Below are 21,890 nucleotides of genomic sequence, written 5' to 3'. Positions count from 1 at the left end.
ATTTTTTAATATAAATTATGTGCCGCAAATGACCACCACGACCACGCTTACAACACAATATCCTTTTCATGAAATTTTACATAACCGATTAGCAAAGTGATTGCCCTATGTCCTCGATAGCCTCACGAATACCATCTTTGAGGTCTTGAATCGACCCTGGGCTGTTAGCGTAGACCTTCTCTTTCACGTGGCCCCAAAGAAAAAAATCACAAGGTGTTAAATCACAAGGTCTCGGTGGCCAATTGTGATCACCTCCTTGAGAGATAACACGGTCCGAAAACTTTTTCCGTTAAAAGATCAATGGTTTCGTTGCTTGTGTGACACGTAGCGCCGTTTTGTTGAAAATAAACGTTGTCCAGATCAATACCATCCAATTCCGGCCATAAAAAATCGTTAATCATCTCTCCTGTTTAACACCTAACGCATGTTCGAAAACCCTTTAGTAACGAACTGGTGCATTTTTATTGAATTTTTTTCCAAAAAATGATAAGTTTTACATGACGTTACCTCAGGAAATGTTAGTTTTTAGCATTTTCTACAGTTGAGATTATAGGATAGGATTTCAAAAGCGGATTGCAAAATACCCATTAAGAAAATGGCAAAAATGCCAAAAAGGTGATAAATGTTAAAAATAATAAATAAAAAATTGAAAATTAAACATTTTAAAATTGAAACTCATAGCAAATAAATTAATTAAACATTTTTAAACCAGATATTTGTACTATATTCGCTCTATGAGAAATTCTAATTTGCATTCATTGAGGCGTTCACGCGGCTGGTAATAGCTACCACTGATTATGAATTATGGCAAATCTTGTCACTTCGCGATCGAGGAGCTCAAAAATTTACAACGAAAGGTCATTGGCAAGCAAAGTGCAATCTCATTTTGAGTAGAAGTTACCAAGAATGATAGAATATAAAATTGCACAGATGGAATTTGAAAAAATGCCAAACTTTATCGGAAATAAAAGATAGAGTAAACAAGGAGATGCTTTCAAAGTAGCGACGATTTTCGAATATAAAAAGTGAGCTTAGGTTAATGTAAACAAGAAAATAATGATAGAAAAAAGGTGTTAAATAAAAAAGTAAAAATTAAAGAATCTAGCACTCTCACATTCTCTGAGAGCCGACTAGCATGGTACCGCAATAACAAAATTAGCCATCACCAGTCATCAAACCAAATCAAGAGCGCAAGCAATAAAGTTAACGAACGGAAAATTTGCGATCACTTACACAAGCCGACAGAAGACATGAACTATATTTTAAATACTCAGTTTTTTGTTGAAAAATTTTCCATTTTATCGTTTTTGACTATAAACTGCTAATTTCATATCGCCGAAAGAGGCAAAAGTGCGTAAAATGTCAGATTCCATAAAAAATAAATTTGTTTATTTACAAAAAGTTGAATCATATATTTTTAAGTTTGATAATTTTTGCTGACTAAATTTTCTCCAGCTAAAAATGAGCACCAAACTATCACTTTGCTCTCTCAATTTTTGAGTGATCGATAATTTTTTGGCGTTAAAGAACGCCTTCTTTCAAAAATTAGGAATAACTTGATATTACAAATTTTGTGTTATCGAACCCGACTATTCTTTCAAACTTGGCAAGCTGCAAATTTGTGCTGAATAAATTTTTATTTGTAAGAATTTGCAGGGATGAAATGCAGCTGATTGGTATTTTCACAAACCAGAAATTCGCGTTTGTGAGTTTTTAAGTTAAAAAATGCAAAACAAAACTACTTAAAATTAGCCCTCATTTATAGTTTTATTGAAATTTTACCCACTTTAGATGAAAAGATTGTATGCCAGGGTTCCAGCTTTCTCTCTCGTTTAGACTGTGTTTACTAAATTTGTAGTCTAGTCATATAACAGCTTTAACTTAGGAGGCAGTACGTGTAAGGGACAGTAAAAAGAAAACCATTAATTTTCCAATAGGTGGATTTAGAGATCTACATATATCACGCGCTGTATAAATGCGAACGAGTTACGACAGATGGCATTAGAAAGGAAAGACATCGTATTGAAACAAATTTTTCAAGAATTTTTAGGTTTCTTGACTCGGCGTTGTTTGTGAGTCCGTCAAAGATATACGTCAAGATACGCCATATGTTTTTTCGCAAAAAAAGTTTAGAATTATGTATTTCTACATTAACTAAAAGTAATCTCATTAACTTTGCATAAACTTGATCAAATAAATAAAAAATAGTATTTCCGCACAAAATTTACATTTTTCAATGATTGGCCTACAAATTCTGCATGGATGAAATATCACCTATAAACATTTTATAAGAGATTTTTTCAACACTGGGTGAGGATTGCTCCAACGATCACTCAATGTTCCGCGTTTTCATGCTTTATGCGTTGCATTTCTGAATTCAAGTAACAAGGCAGTCAGATATTTCTTTCCTTCCTAATACCTTTTCATCGAAGACGAACCCTGAGTTTGCAGGTTTTGGGTTTAAGAGAATTATTAATTGTTTTCATTTAGTGTTTGATAAAAAATTGGCTTAAGCCAAGGCGAATCTATTAAAGCTGATAGCAGTAGAAAGGAGAATTTGAAGTATCGAAAGTTTTTTTAAGAGCTTGAGAACTTGAAACTATACGAGCCCAAACCACTATTAATTCGAACAGCATGTTTTTTTTTCAGTGCGCAATGTTTAACACATTATATTATCAATACTACTAAATATAGCGCATACCAGTGTATTTTGTCTTAAAGAGAATTTTATTTTCTTAACGATTGAAAAAAGAGATTTGTTCTATATTCAACAACAACAACAATATGAGTAATTTATTCAAACGGTAGACTTAAGAGATAAGAAAAAAATGACCATTATTAATTCGAACGCTGCGTAAGCCCACCTTTATCTCAAAAGAAGAGCAAAACAAAAGCAACCAATGTAACGGAATCGATATCTACAGTTATAATCTGCAAATAATATCACAATACAGCATGCAAAAAATTTAAAAATAGCTGCAATTTAGTGCAAGTTTAGCAACGATGGTACGTGGTAAGCCTATTTGCAACGAAATCAGAGTATTGATTAGAGATTATTTTAAATCTGGGAAGACACTTACGGAGATCAGCAAGCAATTAAATTTGTCTAAATCATCTGTGCATGGAGTGATAAAAATGTTTAAAAAAAACTGGGAATATCGAAAATAACATTGAAAATAGAGGCCGAACATCAGCAATAACACCCCGCGACAAAAGACAACTGGCCAAAATTGTTAAGGCTGATCGTCGCCAATCTTTGAGAAATTTGGCTTCTGAGTGGTCGCAGAAAATTGGCAAAACTGTAAAGCGAGAATGGACGCGACTACATTTAAAAAATATTGGATATGGTTTTTTTAAAGTATGTTTTGTTATTAGCTATGTATGCATCGTACTTAATAACTTATCTTACTCGTAGGCCAAGGAAAAACCCTTGCTTACGCTTCGTCAAAAAAAGAAACGTTTGCAATGGGCTCGGGAAAGGATGTCTTGGACTCAAAGGCAATGGGATACCATCATATTTAGTGATGAAGCAAAATTTGATGTTTGTGTCGGCGATTCGAGAAAACGCGTTATCCGTAAGAGGGCAGAAACATACCATAAAGACTGCCTTAAAAGAACAGTAAAGTTTCCTGCAAGCACTATGGTATGGGGATGTATGTCTGCCAAAGGATTGGGAAAACTGCATTTCATTGAAGGGACGCTTAATGCTGAAAAATACATGCATATTTTAGAAGATAGTTTGCTGTCATCAATACCAAAACTGGCAGATTGCGGTGAATTCACTTTTCAGCAGGACGGAGCATCATCGCACACAGCCAAACGAACCAAAAATTGGCTGGAATATAATCAAATGGAGGTTTTAGACTGGCCATCAAACAGCCCAGATCTAAGCCCAATAGAAAATATTTGGTGGCTAATGAAGAGCAAGCTTCGAAATGAGCCACAAAGGAATATTTCTGACTTAAAAATGAAGTTGCAGGAGATGTGGGACTCAATTTCTCAAGAACACTGCAAAAATTTGTTAAATTCAATGCCAAAAAGGGTTAAATGCGTAATGCAAGCCAAAGGCGACATTACACAATTCTAATGTTAATTAAATTAATGTATTAAGTACGATAAGCAATCATATTACGCAGCGTTCGAATTAATAATGGTCATTTTTTTCTTATCTCTTAAGTCTACCGTTTGAATAAATTACTCATATTGTTGTTGTTGTTGGATATAGAACAAATCTCTTTTTTCAATCGTTAAGAGAATAAAATTCTCTTTAAGACAAAATACATTGGTATGCGCTATATTTGGTAGTATTGATAATATAATGTGTTAAACATTGCGCACTGAAAAAAAAACATGCTGTTCGAATTAATAGTGGTTTGGGCTCGTAATACAAAACAGAAATAATATAAATATATTGATTATTATTATTAGAAGCTCATTACGCACTGCGACTAGAGCTGATCTATTGTGAAAGGCCTATTTTTGTAACCCTAATACTTTGATATTTAAAAACAATACAGCTTTACATTTGATCCATTTTTCGTGCGCAAAAGTCGACGATAGTGATTTTTTGCTCATCACTAACGCGCACACAACTATTCCCATGCCATTATGAGGTCCGATTCATGAGCAGCTAAGTGATACGCAATATGCGAAACCTTACTAGTTCTGAACCAGGCATTTTTTCCATCATTTAGAGTTTTCCTGCAGGGTATGACAATCAACAATCATACATACCCATGTGCTTGCATAGACACAACATGATATTTCCTCAAATGAATAGAGGTGTTGGTAGTTAGTCGTATGAGTACGTTTTATGATAAAATATTGGTGTGTTGTCAATTACATGCATCAATCACAATAAATATAGTCATAAAATACGATTATATGCCTTCTGGTTTGATTGATTTTTGTCAGCGATTTTTCACTGCTCTAAACGCCACTCAAATTAGGAAAATAGCTATTTATTATTAACATTTTTTTTATTGGTCGCTTGCAACAATATTGTGTTGTGCGGTGGCGCGCAAATCACAGCCAACAGCGATTTTTCACATTTAAATGAGAAATCACCAGCCGCTAAACGCACGCCTCGCACGATCTAAAAGTAATAATAATAACAATAAACAGTTTTAGTTACTTGATACAAATTCAAAAACAGCAAATTCAGCAAAAAAACACACCATAAAAGCTACTTCACCAGTTATCGTGCGAATTTCGAGCAATAATAGCAATAAATATTTTAAGTAGCCAAATAAATTTGCGCAAATACTAACCGATACTTTCAATTGAACCGATTAAAATTTATTGTGTGTACATATTTGCAAAGTGTGTTGGTCTGACGGCGTACTTTATTAGCCTACAGACCCTGACCAACCAATCCACCCACCTCAAAAACATTCTGTCGCGCTTTCAATCGTAAAAGTCGCAGCAAATACATACATTTCAAGTATTCTAATCATGCGATCGCGACATGGGCACACGCTCAGCCAACAGTAAAAACGATTAGAAATACAATTATTTACAATTCATAGCAACAATAAAGCAAAACCTAGTTATGAGCTTTTTAACAGTCAAAAAATAAACAGAGCACCGAACGCACTAGAAAATTGCAATAGCGCTGCTGACAAGGTCGGATATATTTCTTTGATTAGTTGCTAAGGCCAGAAAATGACATTTATAAACTTGATCAGGGTATCTAACAGTAGTAACGGAGTATGTGGTATTTGGACGGGGTCAGACCTAAGGGAATTTTAACTGATTTGATGAGGTAATTTTATAAAATACGAATTTCTCCACATACTGGATCACTGGCCTTTGAAAACACCCTTTTTCGCTTCGTTATCTAACTGATACATATGTGTATGTCAAACAGTTCTGTTGTGATGGCCCCTACATTTGAAACAGATAATTTTCTTAAAACTTGAGACAAGTCCGTCCCGGCCAAGATCAGACCGTTATCCGGCTCTCAGCGAAAAGTCAGCTGATTGACTGCCATCACTTATGTCGTTGCAGCGGTTTGTTTACGAAAAAACTAAGATTGTGTTGGTGATATACGAAAAAAGCAAATGTGAAGTGAGTGGATACAATTCTATTGCTGAATCCCTGATGACATGGCAGCCGAAGTTCCTGTCACAATTTTGCTTCGGCCAAACCTTGTAATCTATCATCATTCAGTGTTTGGGTGATAAACAAAAGTTTGAAAAATATTACGGCGAAGTTTCGTTATGGATTAGAGCCACCGAGAACTGGCTTAGCTTATTTAATTTCGGTGAGTGAATGTGTGCGAAATGGGATAGGCTGCAGTCATAACACTGAGCTTAGTGATTTTCCCAACTAAAAAAGCTTTTAAAATACAAGTGCATGCATTATTTTTTTTAAAACTTTATAATTTTTAAAGACTTATGCATAAATATACCGGGAAAACATAGGGGTGATTAATTTTGCGCCATCTTGAACAAACAGAATCAAATCGCTGAGCGAACTTGTCTGGCAGAGCAATGCCGTCAGCTGGTATTCGCTACAACATTTCGCCCATTATAACAGAACCAAAACGAAATTCGTTTCAAAATCAAAAAGTTGAGTTCTGATTTTTCGATTAATTGAAATTATCCAAGTTTTAAATATCATGTTTTCAATATGCTAGGTATTTCTGCAAGTGAAGCAACGTTTGCGAAGGAGATTTGCGTTAAATTTTCCAGTGACGGTTGATTTTGTCGACCGGGGGCATCAGTAAAATTAAAAATAAATCTATTCTCGACGAATTTCGTCAGACGAAATTATACGTCAGACGTCAAATACTGCAATGTGTTTTAATTTTGTTTCGCCAGACGAAGCTGATTCTGGTTATACTATAAAGCTGATGTTGGGTAGGGTACTTTCAAAAGCGCTTAAAAAAATTCCAATTCTTTTTTTTTCTAAATTAAAGCAAATTTTGCTATCGCATACATTTTGTACTGTAACACTCTTTCTATGGAGTAAAAATTATCTAAAAGTACTATATTTCTTTGACATTGAGAAGCTTAAGACCGAGGGGAAGAATCTGAGCAAGTGGAGAAAACAATTTGTACTGTTAATAGACGCAATACAGGATTGAATGCTTCTCTTTTGGGAAGCCAGTTTTCGAAAATATTGATAAAATCATGGAAATTTTGTGTGCCAAAACTCGATATATTTCTTTTTAAGAAGTTCATATTTAAGGGGTTACATGGGTTTTTTTGGTTGAAAAATCGATTTTTTTATTTTTTTCTTATTAATTTCTACAACTTCTCAGGAATATTATCCTAAATTTTCAAGTCGATCCGAATAATAAATTCGGAGATACATACAGCCTTTGGAATGTGTGCGCTCCAAGCCATTTTTATTGTTACTCAAAACTTTAAACACGTTTTTATCGGAATTGTGTTTTTAAAGTCGGTTGTCAAATGTTCTCGAAAACTACTGTTCGAAATACAATTTACTCGTGCTTGAACGAAGGATTTTGTTTTTTTTTTTTTTCAATTACAACTATTTAAAAAAAACAAAATGTCAAGCAAATTTGACCGAAATTTTCATATTTTTGGAAAAATGTCTACCAAAATCCCAATTTTTACTTTTTTTTTCTTTCCTTCGTTCAAGCACGAGTTTATGGTCTTAACTAAAGTACCTATTTTTGTTTTTTCATTTTTGATGAGTCTGTCAGGAGTTATGCTGACAACGCGGACGCACCTTTTTTCGAGGGGCACCGGAAATGGCGTCACAATGAAGGAGTTTTAATTTTTTTTTTGTTGAAAATTTCAGAAATTATTCTTTAAATATGTATCTATAAGACAGAAAAAAGTTTGAATTAAATAAATAATTTTTTACATAGAAAAAAAAAATATTGAAAATACGCCTTTTTTTACCCGGCGAAACCCATGTAACACCTTAACATTAATTATAAATAGTAGATATCATTGCTCAGTATTAAACCAAAATAAACAAACCTGCATACCCAGAATTCTGGCTAACAAATTTTAAATTTTAATAAATACAATATTTTATTTTTTTTTTTATTTTTTAGAAAGTTCGAAATTATGATTTGTATGGTTTTTGTTGTATTATGAACTATATTTTTATAAAAAATAAAATAAAAAATAAATAAATAGTCGAAGTCGTTTAATACTTACATATATGTCGCACTGCTATTAATGTGCCAGCTATTGTAGCTTTATAGGGTGTTTTTTAACTGCATGAAAACTATCGATATCGATAATTATGGTTTGACAACAGCGAATGGCCAACTAAATGGTTTGACATTCCTGTTCAGTACGGTTTGGCAAGTCATTATGAGTCATTTGACACCAGAAAAACGTCCCATATTATGGAAATTAACTGTGAAAAAATAGATCGGTTCGGGAAGTTCATAGAGCCAGGGCCGTAGAGAGCATATCCGGGCCCCGTGGGAAAATTGCAAATGCGGGCCCTTTCCAATTATGTCTAATTCATATAATTTACATTATATTCTCGAGTCCGGGCCCCTCTGAAAACTCCGGGCCAAGGGGAAAAAGTACCCCTAAATGTATGCTTCCAAAAATTAAACAACCAAACATCCACGACAATTGGGCTCTCCATACAGCGTGCTTAACCTTCGATTCATTGTGCTAATCTAATGGACCGTAAACTGTAGCCGCTGCGGACGTATGCCGGTTATCACATTCAATAAATAAATGCCATGAAACACTCTACCAGATTCTAATAAAAAATAGTTCATTCAAACAATATTTCTGCTTGGTATTATCATTTCAAGTTCTTAAGCTCTTAAAAACTCCCGTTACGTACTACACAATACGGAATGCTCCTATATATTACTAATGGGTATATTAATATTACATACTAATTGTCCTTATTTACGGAAAGCTGCCGACAAATATTTAGCCAACGATTACTACTAAAGCACTGAAAAGTAATAAATGTCTGCTGAGGAATTATGTGTTTAGCAGTGTTGAAATTCATCAATCATGTCAAGGGTTATTGATTAGAAAAATAATGGGAAAATTTGGAATATATTATATATTTGCATTGAAAATGATCGATCGATAAAAAAATCGAAATTCTCATAAAAAAATTATCTACTAATTTATTTAAGATACATAACCAATAAATGTATTTCCATTACCTTCATCAGAAATATCTAATCTATCTTTCATATGAAATATCTAATTTAAACTCACTTTCTTTTCCTTCTTTCCAGTTGGCAACCCGCTCGATCGAACCCTCATTCGGCCTGCTCTTCGGCGATTTACTGCGTGATCTCGATGTCGGCACCACCGGCGCTGCGATTATTATGAGTACGCTCGACGTGTGTATGAATTTCTCAGGTCTCTTCGTCGGCCCTCTACTCAAGGAGTTCTCCTACCGAAAGGTGGCTATCGCTGGTTCATTACTTTGTGGCATCGGATTGGCTGCCACTTCACCCGCCGCCAGCATGCCTCACATACTCAGCACGTATAGTGTGATTAATGGCATAGGCGTCGGTCTATCCACATCCGCCGCCTTTGTAGCGCTCAATCACTACTTCAAGTACAAACGAGGCCAAGCTGTGGGCTTATCCATGGCCGGCACAGCCTTGGGTATGCTTATTATGCCACAACTGGTACGTGTGTTGCTCGAAGCGTTCGGCTTCCGTGGTGCTGTGCTGATGTTGGCCGGTATCGCATTGAATTCCACAGTAGGTGCCGTGCTCTTACAACCTGCCAAATGGCATATGATAGAGGAGGTGATTGATGAGGAAATGATGACAGTGCCGGTGTCACCGCCCACTCCGCCCACACCCGATGTTAAAATCATACGTGAAGATGGAAACGAAGAGGACGCATTGCCCGAGTTGAATACGTTACTCTTTCCCAAAAAGCAATATATGCGTAAGAATTACTCCGAAATGGCGATGAATACTATGAATGGTACTCGTATTGGTATGCCAAAGCGGCCCACTTTCCCGCGCATCATGTCACTAGCCGGCGTACAATCAGCAGTGAATAACAGTCACTCCCAAGCAGATGTAAATACAACGCTGCGCAATCGCAAACATTCTGTTACATCGAATCTATCTTATATGGACTTCACTGGTTCGATTCTACAAGTGCACATGAATGTGGGCGACGAAGAGTTTGAGCGTAACGATCGCGAGCTGAAGCGTGTGAATACTGCGGCGAGTGGTATGGCGAATGCGCATCGTGATTCCTTTATTAAAATGCGTCCAACAGGGACTGAGAAGTATGAAGAGTCACCGGAAAAAGAGGCAGAGAAAAAACCTGGTTTCTGGCGACGTTTTGCTGATCTCATGGATATTGATTTATTACGTGATAAAAAATTTCTAAATATACTCTTTGGGCTGTCGATTTTCTACGTCGGCGAGATGAATTTCAAAATGGTTACGCCGTTCTTTTTTGCCAATCTCGGCTACAACAAAACAGACGTGGCTTTCTGCCTATCAATAACGGCAATCACAGATATTGCAGCCCGTATAATACTCCCGCCAATATTCGATCGCACTAGTATCAAAAAGCGTACTGTGTTCCTAGTCTCAATCATCTTTGTGGGTATCACCCGTTCGAGTAAGTATTATTGATGAGCTCTTGTACGCACTTAAATATTATATGTTTAAATAGAATTATGTGTTCAAAATCGAAGACTGGTGGCGCGTAATGTAGACGTCAGCTGACTGGCTGAAAAGGCTAAAAGACGTAGGTTTCAGAGTTCAATTGCATTTAAATATCCAACTAGCTGCGGAATCTTGATTAGCAAGGCGGATCTTTGACATTAGTAGTAGTACTTATATCCATAAGTGGTCAACTTTTTCAAGACTTGAGCATAGCCTAGTGTAGTTTTTGAGATCTTTTCTTCAACAGGAAGATACCTTAAGTTTGTTCCTTTATTCAAAGCGCTTACAAAATAGGAACATGTAGCCGGATTTCCAAAAATGAATGAAAAACAGATTGTTGCAGGGTCAAATGAGTTTAAAGATGAGACTCGACTCAGGCTCAGTGGCTACGCCGAATTGTTGCATTAGAACACCCGCTAATCTCCATTTCACCCCCAAAAATTAACTACTGGGTAAGGTTCGCGGGTAGGAGACATAATCTGGCCATACTTCTTCAAATTGTCTACAAAAAATAGGTCAGTGCTGGGCTTAGAGGAGAGTGGAAGAAACGAGGATTGTGGTGGTGTTACCTGAGCTTCTGGTTGAGTTCGTTAACGTTTATTTGAGCTTGAAAGCTCCTAAGGTTTGGTGAAGCACCCTAGTGTGGTGCGGCAAAGCACCTTTGGATAAATTTATTGGGTCTTGTAACTCAGGTACGCTTGTAAAGAGTTGATTTTATGTGAACAGCTTGTTGTGCTTTGCATGACTGTGGTATTCACGAGCTGTTTGCTTTAAATGTACCACTGCATAAGCCCCTTGAGAGATGAAGCGACCAGCTTGGCAAATAAAATGATAAATAAAAGCGCAACTTGTTGCATACTTACAGGTGGGAAGGAAATTAAGCGAAAGTCACTTAAACAACTAGTATACCGACCTTCATTTAAGTCATGCTTTAGCGCCCGAATCAGCAACTATAGATGCCTTAGAAAACACACTAAATGTACTTGCATAATTCTTCTTTTTGATTGGTGCGAAAACCGCTTAAGCGATTGTGTTCGAGCTCATCAAAGCGCGACAGTTGTTTCTTTCTCGTTCCAACCGGTACCAGTTGGGCACAGCAAGTGAAGCCAAGTCCGTGTCCGGGTGCTCTTCCTTTTCCTCCGGCTTGTACCGCATCGCATATTTCCAGAGTCGGAGTGTTTGTATTCATTCAGAGAACATGACCTAGACAGCGGATCCACTGGATCCTTATTCGCTGCATCCATCACCTGCAATACGCGCCGGTGCTAACGTACAAAAGTCCAAAAATCTTCCGCAGAGTCTTTCTCTCAAACACCTCAAGGGACGCCTCATCGGATATTGTCATCGTCAAAGCTCATAAGATCATACAATAGAAAAACTCTTGCAACTTTGTTGTCCACTTCATTCGATATTATGTTTTCGCGATATAAATTAAAGCGTAATTTAATTTTACATAGAGAAAATGTAAGGGATGAACATAAAAAAAGCCTTAAAAAATCGAAACGACGCAAAGAGGTTGCTTCCTTTGTGATACTTTTTCTGTTTAGGTGAGATGGATAAGAAGCCTGCAATTACGAGTTTTTCCAAAAAACGTCCACACCAGCTATTTCACTCTATAGGGCCACAATTCGACAACTGCATGACGGTTCAATATACACAAAATGTCATCAGTGCATGGACCATTTATATGTCAAATATTCCTATTATAGGGATTAGAATAAATCGCATTAATAGGGCAATTACTAAGTTAGTGATTATCTATTGTTAAGAGTTGTGACCTATAAATGCGCACGCATCTCAAATTTATAGCAACTAATCTCAAAAAAAGTGAATGGTTTTAAATACTCCTCCACTTATTTCTAGTTATGGCTGAGCAAACCGACTGGACACAGCTTATGATTTGGCTATCGATTTGCGGTTTCTTCCGTGGCTCCGCTTTGGCCAATTTCACACTAACTGTTTCCGAGTACTGTTCGCTGGAGAAATTACCCTCGGCCTTCGGTTGGCATTTGGTAGGCAAAGCTGTATTTGTCATCTGTCTGGGACCGCTGATCGGTAAGTAAATAAGTGGTATACTTTTATTATGATTACGTTTGTAATTTTCACCAATAGCCTAACTGTAGTTAGCAGCTGTGTCAAGTTCCAAAAATATCAAACATTAACAACGCAAAAGAGTTTACTCATGCGGCAGTTTTTTTATTTTTAATATTTGACGCTGTTTGTATTTTTATGTAAACAAAGTAATCTGCAAGTTTTACATTTTTAATTTCAGTTTTTGCAGTATATCACAGAAAAAATATATTTGTGTTAAAAAAACGAAAAAGTAATTTGATGAACGAAAATTCCACCGTACAAAACTTACAGGGTTGGCCATATTAAACTGACCCATGTGATTATTAAAAAAATATGGAAAAAGAAACATTTTTTTGTGTTTCATTGTGAAAAACATTTAATTTAGTTCAAGGAGATTCGTTTACATCACTTTTTGAATATGATATCGCGCAAGTGGTCGCCCTTAGCTCGTATAGCGTAATGTGCCCGTTTTTCGGCGTTTTCCATAGTTTTGGCCAGCGTCTCGGCCGATATGGCGGCTATTTCCCGTCGGATATTGGCCTTAAGTGCGCCTAGTGTCTTTGGCTTGTTGACGTAAACCTTAGATTTCAAATAGCCCCAAAGAAAAAAGTCCGGTGGTGTCAAATCCGGTGATCGTGGCGGCCAGTCAAAATCGCCGCTTTTTGATATCAAACGGCCAGGGAACAAAGTCTTCAATAAGTTGACGGTGGCTCGTGCTGTGTGTGGTGGTGCGCCATCTTGCTGAAACCAGAAGTGCTCCATACCATTTTGACGAACAATCGGCATCACAAAATCGGTTATCATGGCCCGATAACGCTCTTGATTGACGGTCAATGGTTGGTGTTGACCATTTTCAAAGAAGAACGGCCCAATGACCATATCAGCGCAAATGCCACACCAGACTGTAACTTTTTGGTCGTGGAGAGGTACCTCTTCAATAATTTGAGGGTTTTCAGTGGCGTAGAAACGGCAATTTTGCTTATTTACGGTTCCGTTCAAGGAGAAATGGGCCTCATCACTCATAATGATTTGATGCCAAAAATCCTCATCAGTTTGGGCCATTCGGACGACAAAATTGGCATATTCCAAGCGACGAGGCTTATCGGCCGGCAACAGTTGTTGATTTAGTTGTATTTTGTACGGGAATATCCCCAAATCCAAACGAATGATACGTCGTAGAGTGGTCCGAGGGATGTCCAACTGAGCAGAACGACGATTACCTGACGTTCGCGGCGATGACTCGATACTGGCTCGTACGGCCGCGATATTTTCGTTAGATCGTCTTGGCCGCTTTTTATTTGGACGTCGGGTATTAGCCACAGTGCCGGAAGACAAAAATCTTTTGTGCATTTGCTTGATTGCGTTCTTTGACGGCGCACTTTTCACTTTATTTTTTTTTCTCCACGCACGTTGCGTTTTTACAATCGAGAAGGAATTTTGAATGTACAGCTGAACAATTTCAGCGCGTTCTATTGGGGTGTACTGTTTCATGGTATAAATCTCCTTCGACTGACGCTTCCAACGCGGTATGTCATTAGCTGATCTGAAATTACAGTAAAAAGTTATAGGGTTACTCAATGGGTCAGTTTAATATGGCCAACCCTGTAGTTATTGATCCTTATTTTAAGGTTTTAGTTGTGGCGCCATCTGCGCCTGTAAAAAGAATTGATTAGTTACATAAGTACACAAAAAATGCCACAATCTCTTCTTTTATGCTGTATAAAAAATTCATGGCGATATCTCTTAATAGTATCTCATAGATTAAAATATCTTTACTTTTACTAGGGAGAGGAAGGCTTAGTAAAACTTTGAAGCCGTTTTTCTCAACATTTTGGTTTTTTGGATAATGAAAAAACAAAGCAAATGAATCTAGTAAAAAATTGTAACATAAGTAATATTTTCTATCGGGTGTTTCTTTAAGAACTTGAGCACTTAAAACGATAATATAAAACAGAAATATTGTTGGATTGAAGTTGTTTTTATTATAATCTGGTGAAAAATATATATAAAATAGGTGTATTCCATAAATGTTTTTTTCTCTTAAGAAACAGATCGCAATAAAGAAATGGACTTCAAAAAAATAATTATAATCTGGTAGATAATCTCTTGACATTTATTTTTTAAGTATGATATCCGGGATACATACATATGTCCACCTTGGCTATGAGTTACATGGTCCAACAGTTGAATTTTTCACTTTTTTTCAATAAATCTGGATAATAAATCTAAATGAGCGCAATTAGCAAAAATGCGGCGCAAACGATGGTCACTTGGCTTCAATTCTTGCACGAGCTGTATTTTATAGGCACGTCAGCCCAGATCCTTGCGTAAAATTGTTCACGCAATCAAAGAACAAAGGCCAAGAAGTTGACAACAACGACGAATTGGCATTTCGGCATATTCGTTAACACTTCGCTCTATGAGTTCGCGAACAATTTTTTTTTTTTTTTTCAAAGTTAATTTTCACAATTTGGAAGCATTGTTCTGGCGTTAAACAATTCATGAAGACTGGCCAAATCTTACTGAACAGAAATTTCACCACAGTTTGCCATTCTCAGCTGTTAAACCATAGTTATCGATATCGCTAGTTCTTCTGCAACAAAAAAACACCCAAATTACGTTAACAAACTGAGTTATGTAACTCCATTCTGAAAGAGAGTTTACAAGCTTTGATACAATAACAATTGCATGGGAATTTAAGCACTTAAATGCAATGTTAAACTGCACTTAAGCTTAAACTACAGTTAAGGGTCGGTGAAAACGGGCTATTATCCTATTGTCATTCTATTTGCTTATATCTTTTATTATCAACCCTTTCAACAGGTCTGATTCGTGACGTCACCACCAGCTATCCTATCTGTATACACGCACAAACAGTTTGTATATTCCTTTGTGTAATCGCCTGGACGATCGAGTATGCGATCACATATTTGAATGAGAGAAAGACGGCGGCGGAAGATGATAATAATGCCACAATTGGACCTGAGACTACCATAAAACACTAACACGTGCTTAATATGCTAGAGAGATATTTTTATAAGAACATTTTGGCGGAGCTCAGTATAAGAAATACATGCATATACCTACACACACACATACATATATACATAGTATATAGATACACATATATTGAATTTGGGCTAGAATGAGATACAATGAAAATCAGTTATTTACAAAATGTAAAAATGTAAATTAATTAAGAAATTAGTGTGTACGTATGTATGTGAGTTAGAGTTTAATAAATAAGCGAGGTTCACACTTAATGAAATGAGAAATAACGAAGTGCATATATCCACATACCTACTTATATGTACATACATACATACATGTATAGTATGTGTGAAATGTGCGATTTTCAATGTGATAGTTCAAATTATGCTTATAGATCGTAAGGCTAAGAATACGTTGAAGGCGTCTGTCAGTGTTGCACTGAAATTGTACTCTTTTTTATACAATTTTCTAACGAACATAATGCAATGTACTTGCAGAAGAAGAAAATGTTAGAAAATGAACATAGAACTTGAGCGTTGAGCGTGAGAGCGAGAAGAGTTTAAAACACAAAGCGGAAGTATTACTTAAATATGTAAAAATCAAATAAATGCCTAATTGAAGATTAGTTTCAATAACCCTGGTTTTGTGGGTATGTATGGGAATGTATAACTCTCCAAGGGAGCCTTGCTGTACTTAGTTTGGAGAAAATCGTGAATTCAAATACATACCTGCACTACATACATACATACATATAAGCAAATAGGCATTATTAGTATTTTTTTATTTCACCCTACTTTGTTTTTATTACTTCTTTAAAATACAGTTGTGTTTTTTATTTTTATTTATTATTAATTTTTTTGTTTTTGTTTTTTTTTTGTGAGAAAAAAATCGAACTTTCTATCTTTTTGCATTATTTGAAGAAAAACGTATAGCTTATTTAATGGAAGAGTAAATATTCGAACTTGAATATTTTAAAATTAAGTAAATAATTTTGTAATAGTATTTAACACTCAAGTAACTTAAATAAAATATTCAACTAAGTTTATTAGAACAAACTGTTGGATGGAAATGAACAGAACAGACTACTAAAAACGCCACCATTAACGCGGTTTTTCTATATTTAAAGTAAACATTTGCCAGTACTTATACTAAAAGAGGAAAATGTAAATTTTAGATTAAAAAAATCGAATGATATGTATGTGCATACATACGTATGTTTATATACATAAAAATAATAGATTTATTTAATAAATTAAAAACAAAACAATTAAATATTATGCGTTTTGATTGCAACCAAGCATTGATTTAGCAATAATAAGTGTTAACCGGCAGATATCCAAAGAGACGGTTTATATTGTTTCCCACGTCAGTCCGTTCTACGTAATTGGAACGACCCGGATTTATTGGGTAGTCGAAAAAGTCTTTTCGTATTTTGTCAATAGATGTCGTTGGAGTCATCTATCTCCAGCGCTACCAATCACATTGTGTCATATCATATGGTGTTAGAAAGGTGACATTTTAAGCTTCATTTAACCAAAAAAAATTAAATTCGGAGAAGTTGAAAAAAAGTTATAGCTGTTCAAAAATGAGTGAAAATAATGAAGAAATTCGCTATATTTTGAAATTTTTGTAATTATAAAAAAGGGGAGAATGCCACGCAAGCGACCAATGCTGTATTAGTTCGTTTAGCACAACAATGGTTCGCTCGCTTCCGTTCTGGAAATTTCGATGTGAAAGATGCACCTCGCTCCGGTCGACCTATGGTTGAAAAAGTCGATGAAATTATGGAAACTCTTGACCAGGACCGTCACATAAGCTGCCGTGACATCGCCTTGGCACTAAACATTTATCATCAAACGGTTTTGAACCATTTAAAAAAGGCTGGTTACAAAAAGAAGCTCGATGTTTGGGTACCACATGAATTGTCTGTGAAAAATTTAATGGACCGAATTAACATCTGCGATTCTTTGCTGAAACGAAATGAAATCGCACCATTTTTGAAGCGAATGGTAACAGGAGACGAAAAGTGGATCAAATACGACGATAATGTGCGAAAAAATCATGGTGCAAGGCTGGTTAAGCTCAACAAATGGTCGCAAAGCCAGGATTGGCGCCTCGAAAGGTTATGCTGTGTGTTTGGTGGGATTGGAAAGGAATCATCCACTATGAGCTACTCCAGCCTGCTCAAACGATTGATTCTACACTTTACTGTCAACAACTGATGAGATTGAAGCAAGCAAGCAGTCGAAAAAAACGGCCAGAACTGATCAGCAGAAAGGGCGTCGTCTTCCATTAGCACAACGCTAGGCCACACACATGTTTGATGACTCGGCAAAAACTGGGAGAGCTTGGCTGCGAAGTTTTGATGCATCCACCATATAGCCCTGACCTTGCACCATCGGACTACCATTTGTTTCGGTCAATGCAGAACTCCCTTAGTGGAGTAAAGTTGGCTTCAAGAGAAGCCTGTGAAAATTACTTGTCGCAGTTTTTCGCCGAGAAACCACAAAAGTTTTACACTGATGGAATAATGTCTCTAGAAGAAAAATGGCAAAAGGTGGTCGACCAAAATGGTACATATTTGGTTTAATAAAGTTTATTATAAATATAAAAAAAAATGAGTTTAAGTTTGATTAGAAATACGAAAAGACTTTTTCGACTACCCAATATATCCGGCCAAGGACTGTCGCATCAGCAGCATTCATTGTGCATTTATGGGAAATGTTTATGCTCCTACAACAACAACAACAACAACAACAACATTGTTTCATATTGAGGTTGAATACGAGGGCTGTCTTTTATATTTTGCGGTCAATAATGAATATCAAAATATTCGCCTTGAAAGTCAATATACTTCTGCATTCGATTGAACTAATTTTTAAGGGGTCCCGGTGGTCTAGAATTTTCAAAAAATCGAAGCAGCACGAATTTCTCTCCTTGAGAGATATAGTGTGGAGAAATAAGAACTTGGATATTAGGAGTAAAACACGTATATACAAAAAATGTGTCCGCCTAATCATGACATATACAGTCGAAACCCGTGCAGATGCGACCACAAGACAGCGTATCCTTACCACCACAGAAATGCAAACGCTCAGAGCGGTTTGTATGCGCACAAAGCTTGACCATATCAGAAACGCAGAGATCCGTTCATTATATTATGTTCAAGACCTCGACCCCTTGAGTCGAAGACGTCGGAAAGAATGGCAAAAACATGTAAAGAGAATGGGACCTGACCGTTTAGCCAGAATCGCAATGGGGAATAAACCAGTAGCCAATAGACCACCATATGAAACCTTCTAAAACCATTGGTCCTGACGGACTAAACATGTTGATGTTGAAAAAGCTGGACCCATTGGATCTTCAATATGTCTATGGCCATTATCATTTTTCCAGACAAGTGGAAATCAGGGAGAGTGGTCCCACTACTGAAACCTGGGAAACCCGCCAACCAAGGGAAGTCTTATCGTCCGATAACTCTCCTTACCCCAGTAGTGAAGACTCTTGAAGCCCTTCTACTCCCACTCTATACGAAACATCTGACCCCGGCCTCACACCAGCATGGTTTCCGAAAAGTGCAAAGCACCACCACGACACTCACCGTCATTAACCCCCAGGTAAACCGCGGCCCCAACCAAAACCGCCCCTGCGAGAGGACTGTCCTAGTAGCATTGGACCTGAAAAAGGCTTTCGATACAGTCAGCCATGCCACGCTACTAGATTGGATATCTTACAGTCGACACTCCCGCCAGGGCTGAAGAGGTGGACCGCGAACTACATACATGAGTGGTCGTCATTCGTCGGTGATATTTCGAGACCAAACATTCAAGCAGAGGAAAATAAAGCAAGGAGCTCTGAAGGGTGGTGTTCTTTCACCCTTGCTTTTTGAGAGCGAAGACAAAGAATTGTTGCTATCGACATTTAAGGCAATAGGCCGGCCGGTTCTAAACTATGCTACGCCTGTCTGGTCGCCTGGATTCAGTGATTGCCAGTGGACGAAGATACAGACCTGCCATAAGGACTGCGACAGGATGTCTTCTGATGCCCCCAATACAACATCTTCATTACGAGGTCCCTATACTACCTGGGAAGTAGCATAATAAACTGCTCAGTAAGCAGTTCCTGCTAGGGTGCTAGCACAGGTCTCATCCCTGCAGACACCTGCCTGAGCCTGAGCCACCTCCCAGGCATGTCATGAAGCACCTCCTTAATTACGCGGACGAGATCCAGGACAAAACAGACCGACAACTACTGGATCGGACAGTGTACAGACAGACACTCAACGACATTCATCGGGAGACTCTTACCACCTTCATTGGCTCCCGACCGCCGAATGCCGTAATCGGAGTCCAACCACCACTCATTGCAGATGAAGAGCTCCAGCTTCCCCGTGAGACCCGCGTAAAACTGGCACAATTACGTTCTGGATACTGTAGCAGGTTAAACTCCTACTTATCCAGAATTGACCCCGACATACCTAACTTATATACGTCATGTGAAGGCACCCCGCACGACACTAGCCACATTTTCACATGCCCTTTAAAACCCACTCATATAACACCCCTCTCCCTCTGGACCCAACCTGTCGAAACAGCAAGTTTCCTGGGCCTACCTTTAGATGAGCCAGACGGAGATGACTGGTGATTACTCTACACTGACAGGGCAAAGTTACTGCTACAACAACAACAGACCACCTGGAAGACCGAAACGATGGCATAAGTGCTGGATGTCTGAATCTCAAAATGATTAAATTGTGATATGTATAATTATAAGATTCGTAACATTAAGAGAAATTTCGTTGCAAATAACAAGATATAACCTAAAATAAAGTGGAAGCAGAAGAAGATTTGTTTTGATATTTCAAAAGTATAGTATCTTAAGAATATACTCTCAAATTTTTGGAAGGATATTCCCAATATTTTCGATTATACAGCCGTTTTAGCAGGTAGAGTCAGATTAAAAACTTTAAACTCAATTATCTCAAAACTATTTTTTCCGGCCTGGTGTTGTCAAAAAAAAACAACTATAAAACCGAATCGTCTGAAATTTTAATATATTATTCACAACATCATTGGCTATCGCCCGTACTAGAATCATATTATTATTTCAATTATTTCGTATTTTTTCACTAAAAAACTGAAAAAAAAACAAATCCGACTTTTAGAGTGTCAAATTTTTAATATTTTCTATGCTAGTACGGCACATATGTAGCTACAGTCATATTGATTAATAATTTTTTTGGGTATTGTGTTTCAGATAAATAGAAGACCTAAAATGGACAACACCGTCCAGGTCCAACTTGAGCGTCATTTTTTAAAATATTATTTATTTATTTATTTTACAAGAGTAACAATTATAAATAACTGTCACACTTAAGTACTAAGCGCTGGCTGCCAGGGCCTTCGGCTTAAATTATTATATTTTTTTCCATTTTTGTATGTGAAATAAGTTAAATAAAAAGCCTAAAAGTTTAAATATCGTTTTTCATTTTTTTATTGTAAAAAAACTTCCTGAAAATACCTTAAATTTCGAGCTATAAACCACCGGGACCCCTTAAAGCACTTTTGCCACGCATAATTGGATACCACCAAAACGAGCAGTTTAAAGCCGTATTTTATTTTTGATGTTTGGGAAGAAAAAAAATCATCAGGTGCCATATTAGAGTTTTGGTGTGGATGGCCTATTACTCTTTTAAGTGTTCAAAAACTCGCTTGTGTGAGCCGATATTTAAAGCTCGCATTGTCTTGATTAAGGTTGATTCGTCTTCGGCGGTAGGTTTGCCCTAAACGGTTGTGTACCACTCACAATTGACTGTTTTAAGATTCTCTAGTGATACAGTTGCGACATGACCAGATTTCCTAAACACTTCCGAAACAGGCAACTATCTGCTTGAAGTGTTTCTTCCGTGCATTAATTTTGTTGCCTTGGAACACCCACACCGTCGATTGCTGTTTCGTTTCCGGCTCATATGCATGGATCCAAGACATGTTTTGAAGCAATGCGACTGAATTTTTTCAAATATTCATGACCTTACACCAAACCACACAAATCCCTTTTTGGGAAATTCTCAAGTTATGCGGTATCTAACGAGAACAAACATTCTTGTCGATCAAATGTTCATGAAATATTGGATTTATGCTGGTCCCACTATGCCTAAGAATGTCCCTACCTCGGATTATGTCACATGATGATATTGCGTTATCAATTGACG

At 37.0% G+C, this 21,890-nt stretch overlaps 1 protein-coding gene across 9 annotated transcripts in view; it reads left to right on the top strand.

Moving 5' to 3' along the window:
• Positions 1-16,951, top strand: part of LOC129237015 (uncharacterized) — a 93,318-nt gene extending 76,367 nt beyond the window's left edge. For all 9 annotated transcript variants that reach the window (XM_054871369.1, XM_054871375.1, XM_054871373.1 and 6 more), the window contains exons 3-5: positions 9,206-10,568; positions 12,479-12,670; positions 15,512-16,951. In XM_054871369.1, coding sequence (XP_054727344.1) covers positions 9,206-10,568; positions 12,479-12,670; positions 15,512-15,693 — 1,737 coding nt within the window. In that variant the 3' untranslated portion in view covers positions 15,694-16,951. The remainder of the gene's footprint in view (positions 1-9,205; positions 10,569-12,478; positions 12,671-15,511) is intronic.
• Positions 16,952-21,890: the final 4,939 nt, after the last annotated feature.

Source organism: Anastrepha obliqua, chromosome 2, assembly GCF_027943255.1.
Source record: "Anastrepha obliqua isolate idAnaObli1 chromosome 2, idAnaObli1_1.0, whole genome shotgun sequence".
Classification (NCBI taxonomy): domain Eukaryota; kingdom Metazoa; phylum Arthropoda; class Insecta; order Diptera; family Tephritidae; genus Anastrepha; species Anastrepha obliqua.
This window is presented reverse-complemented; position numbering and strand designations above follow the sequence as displayed.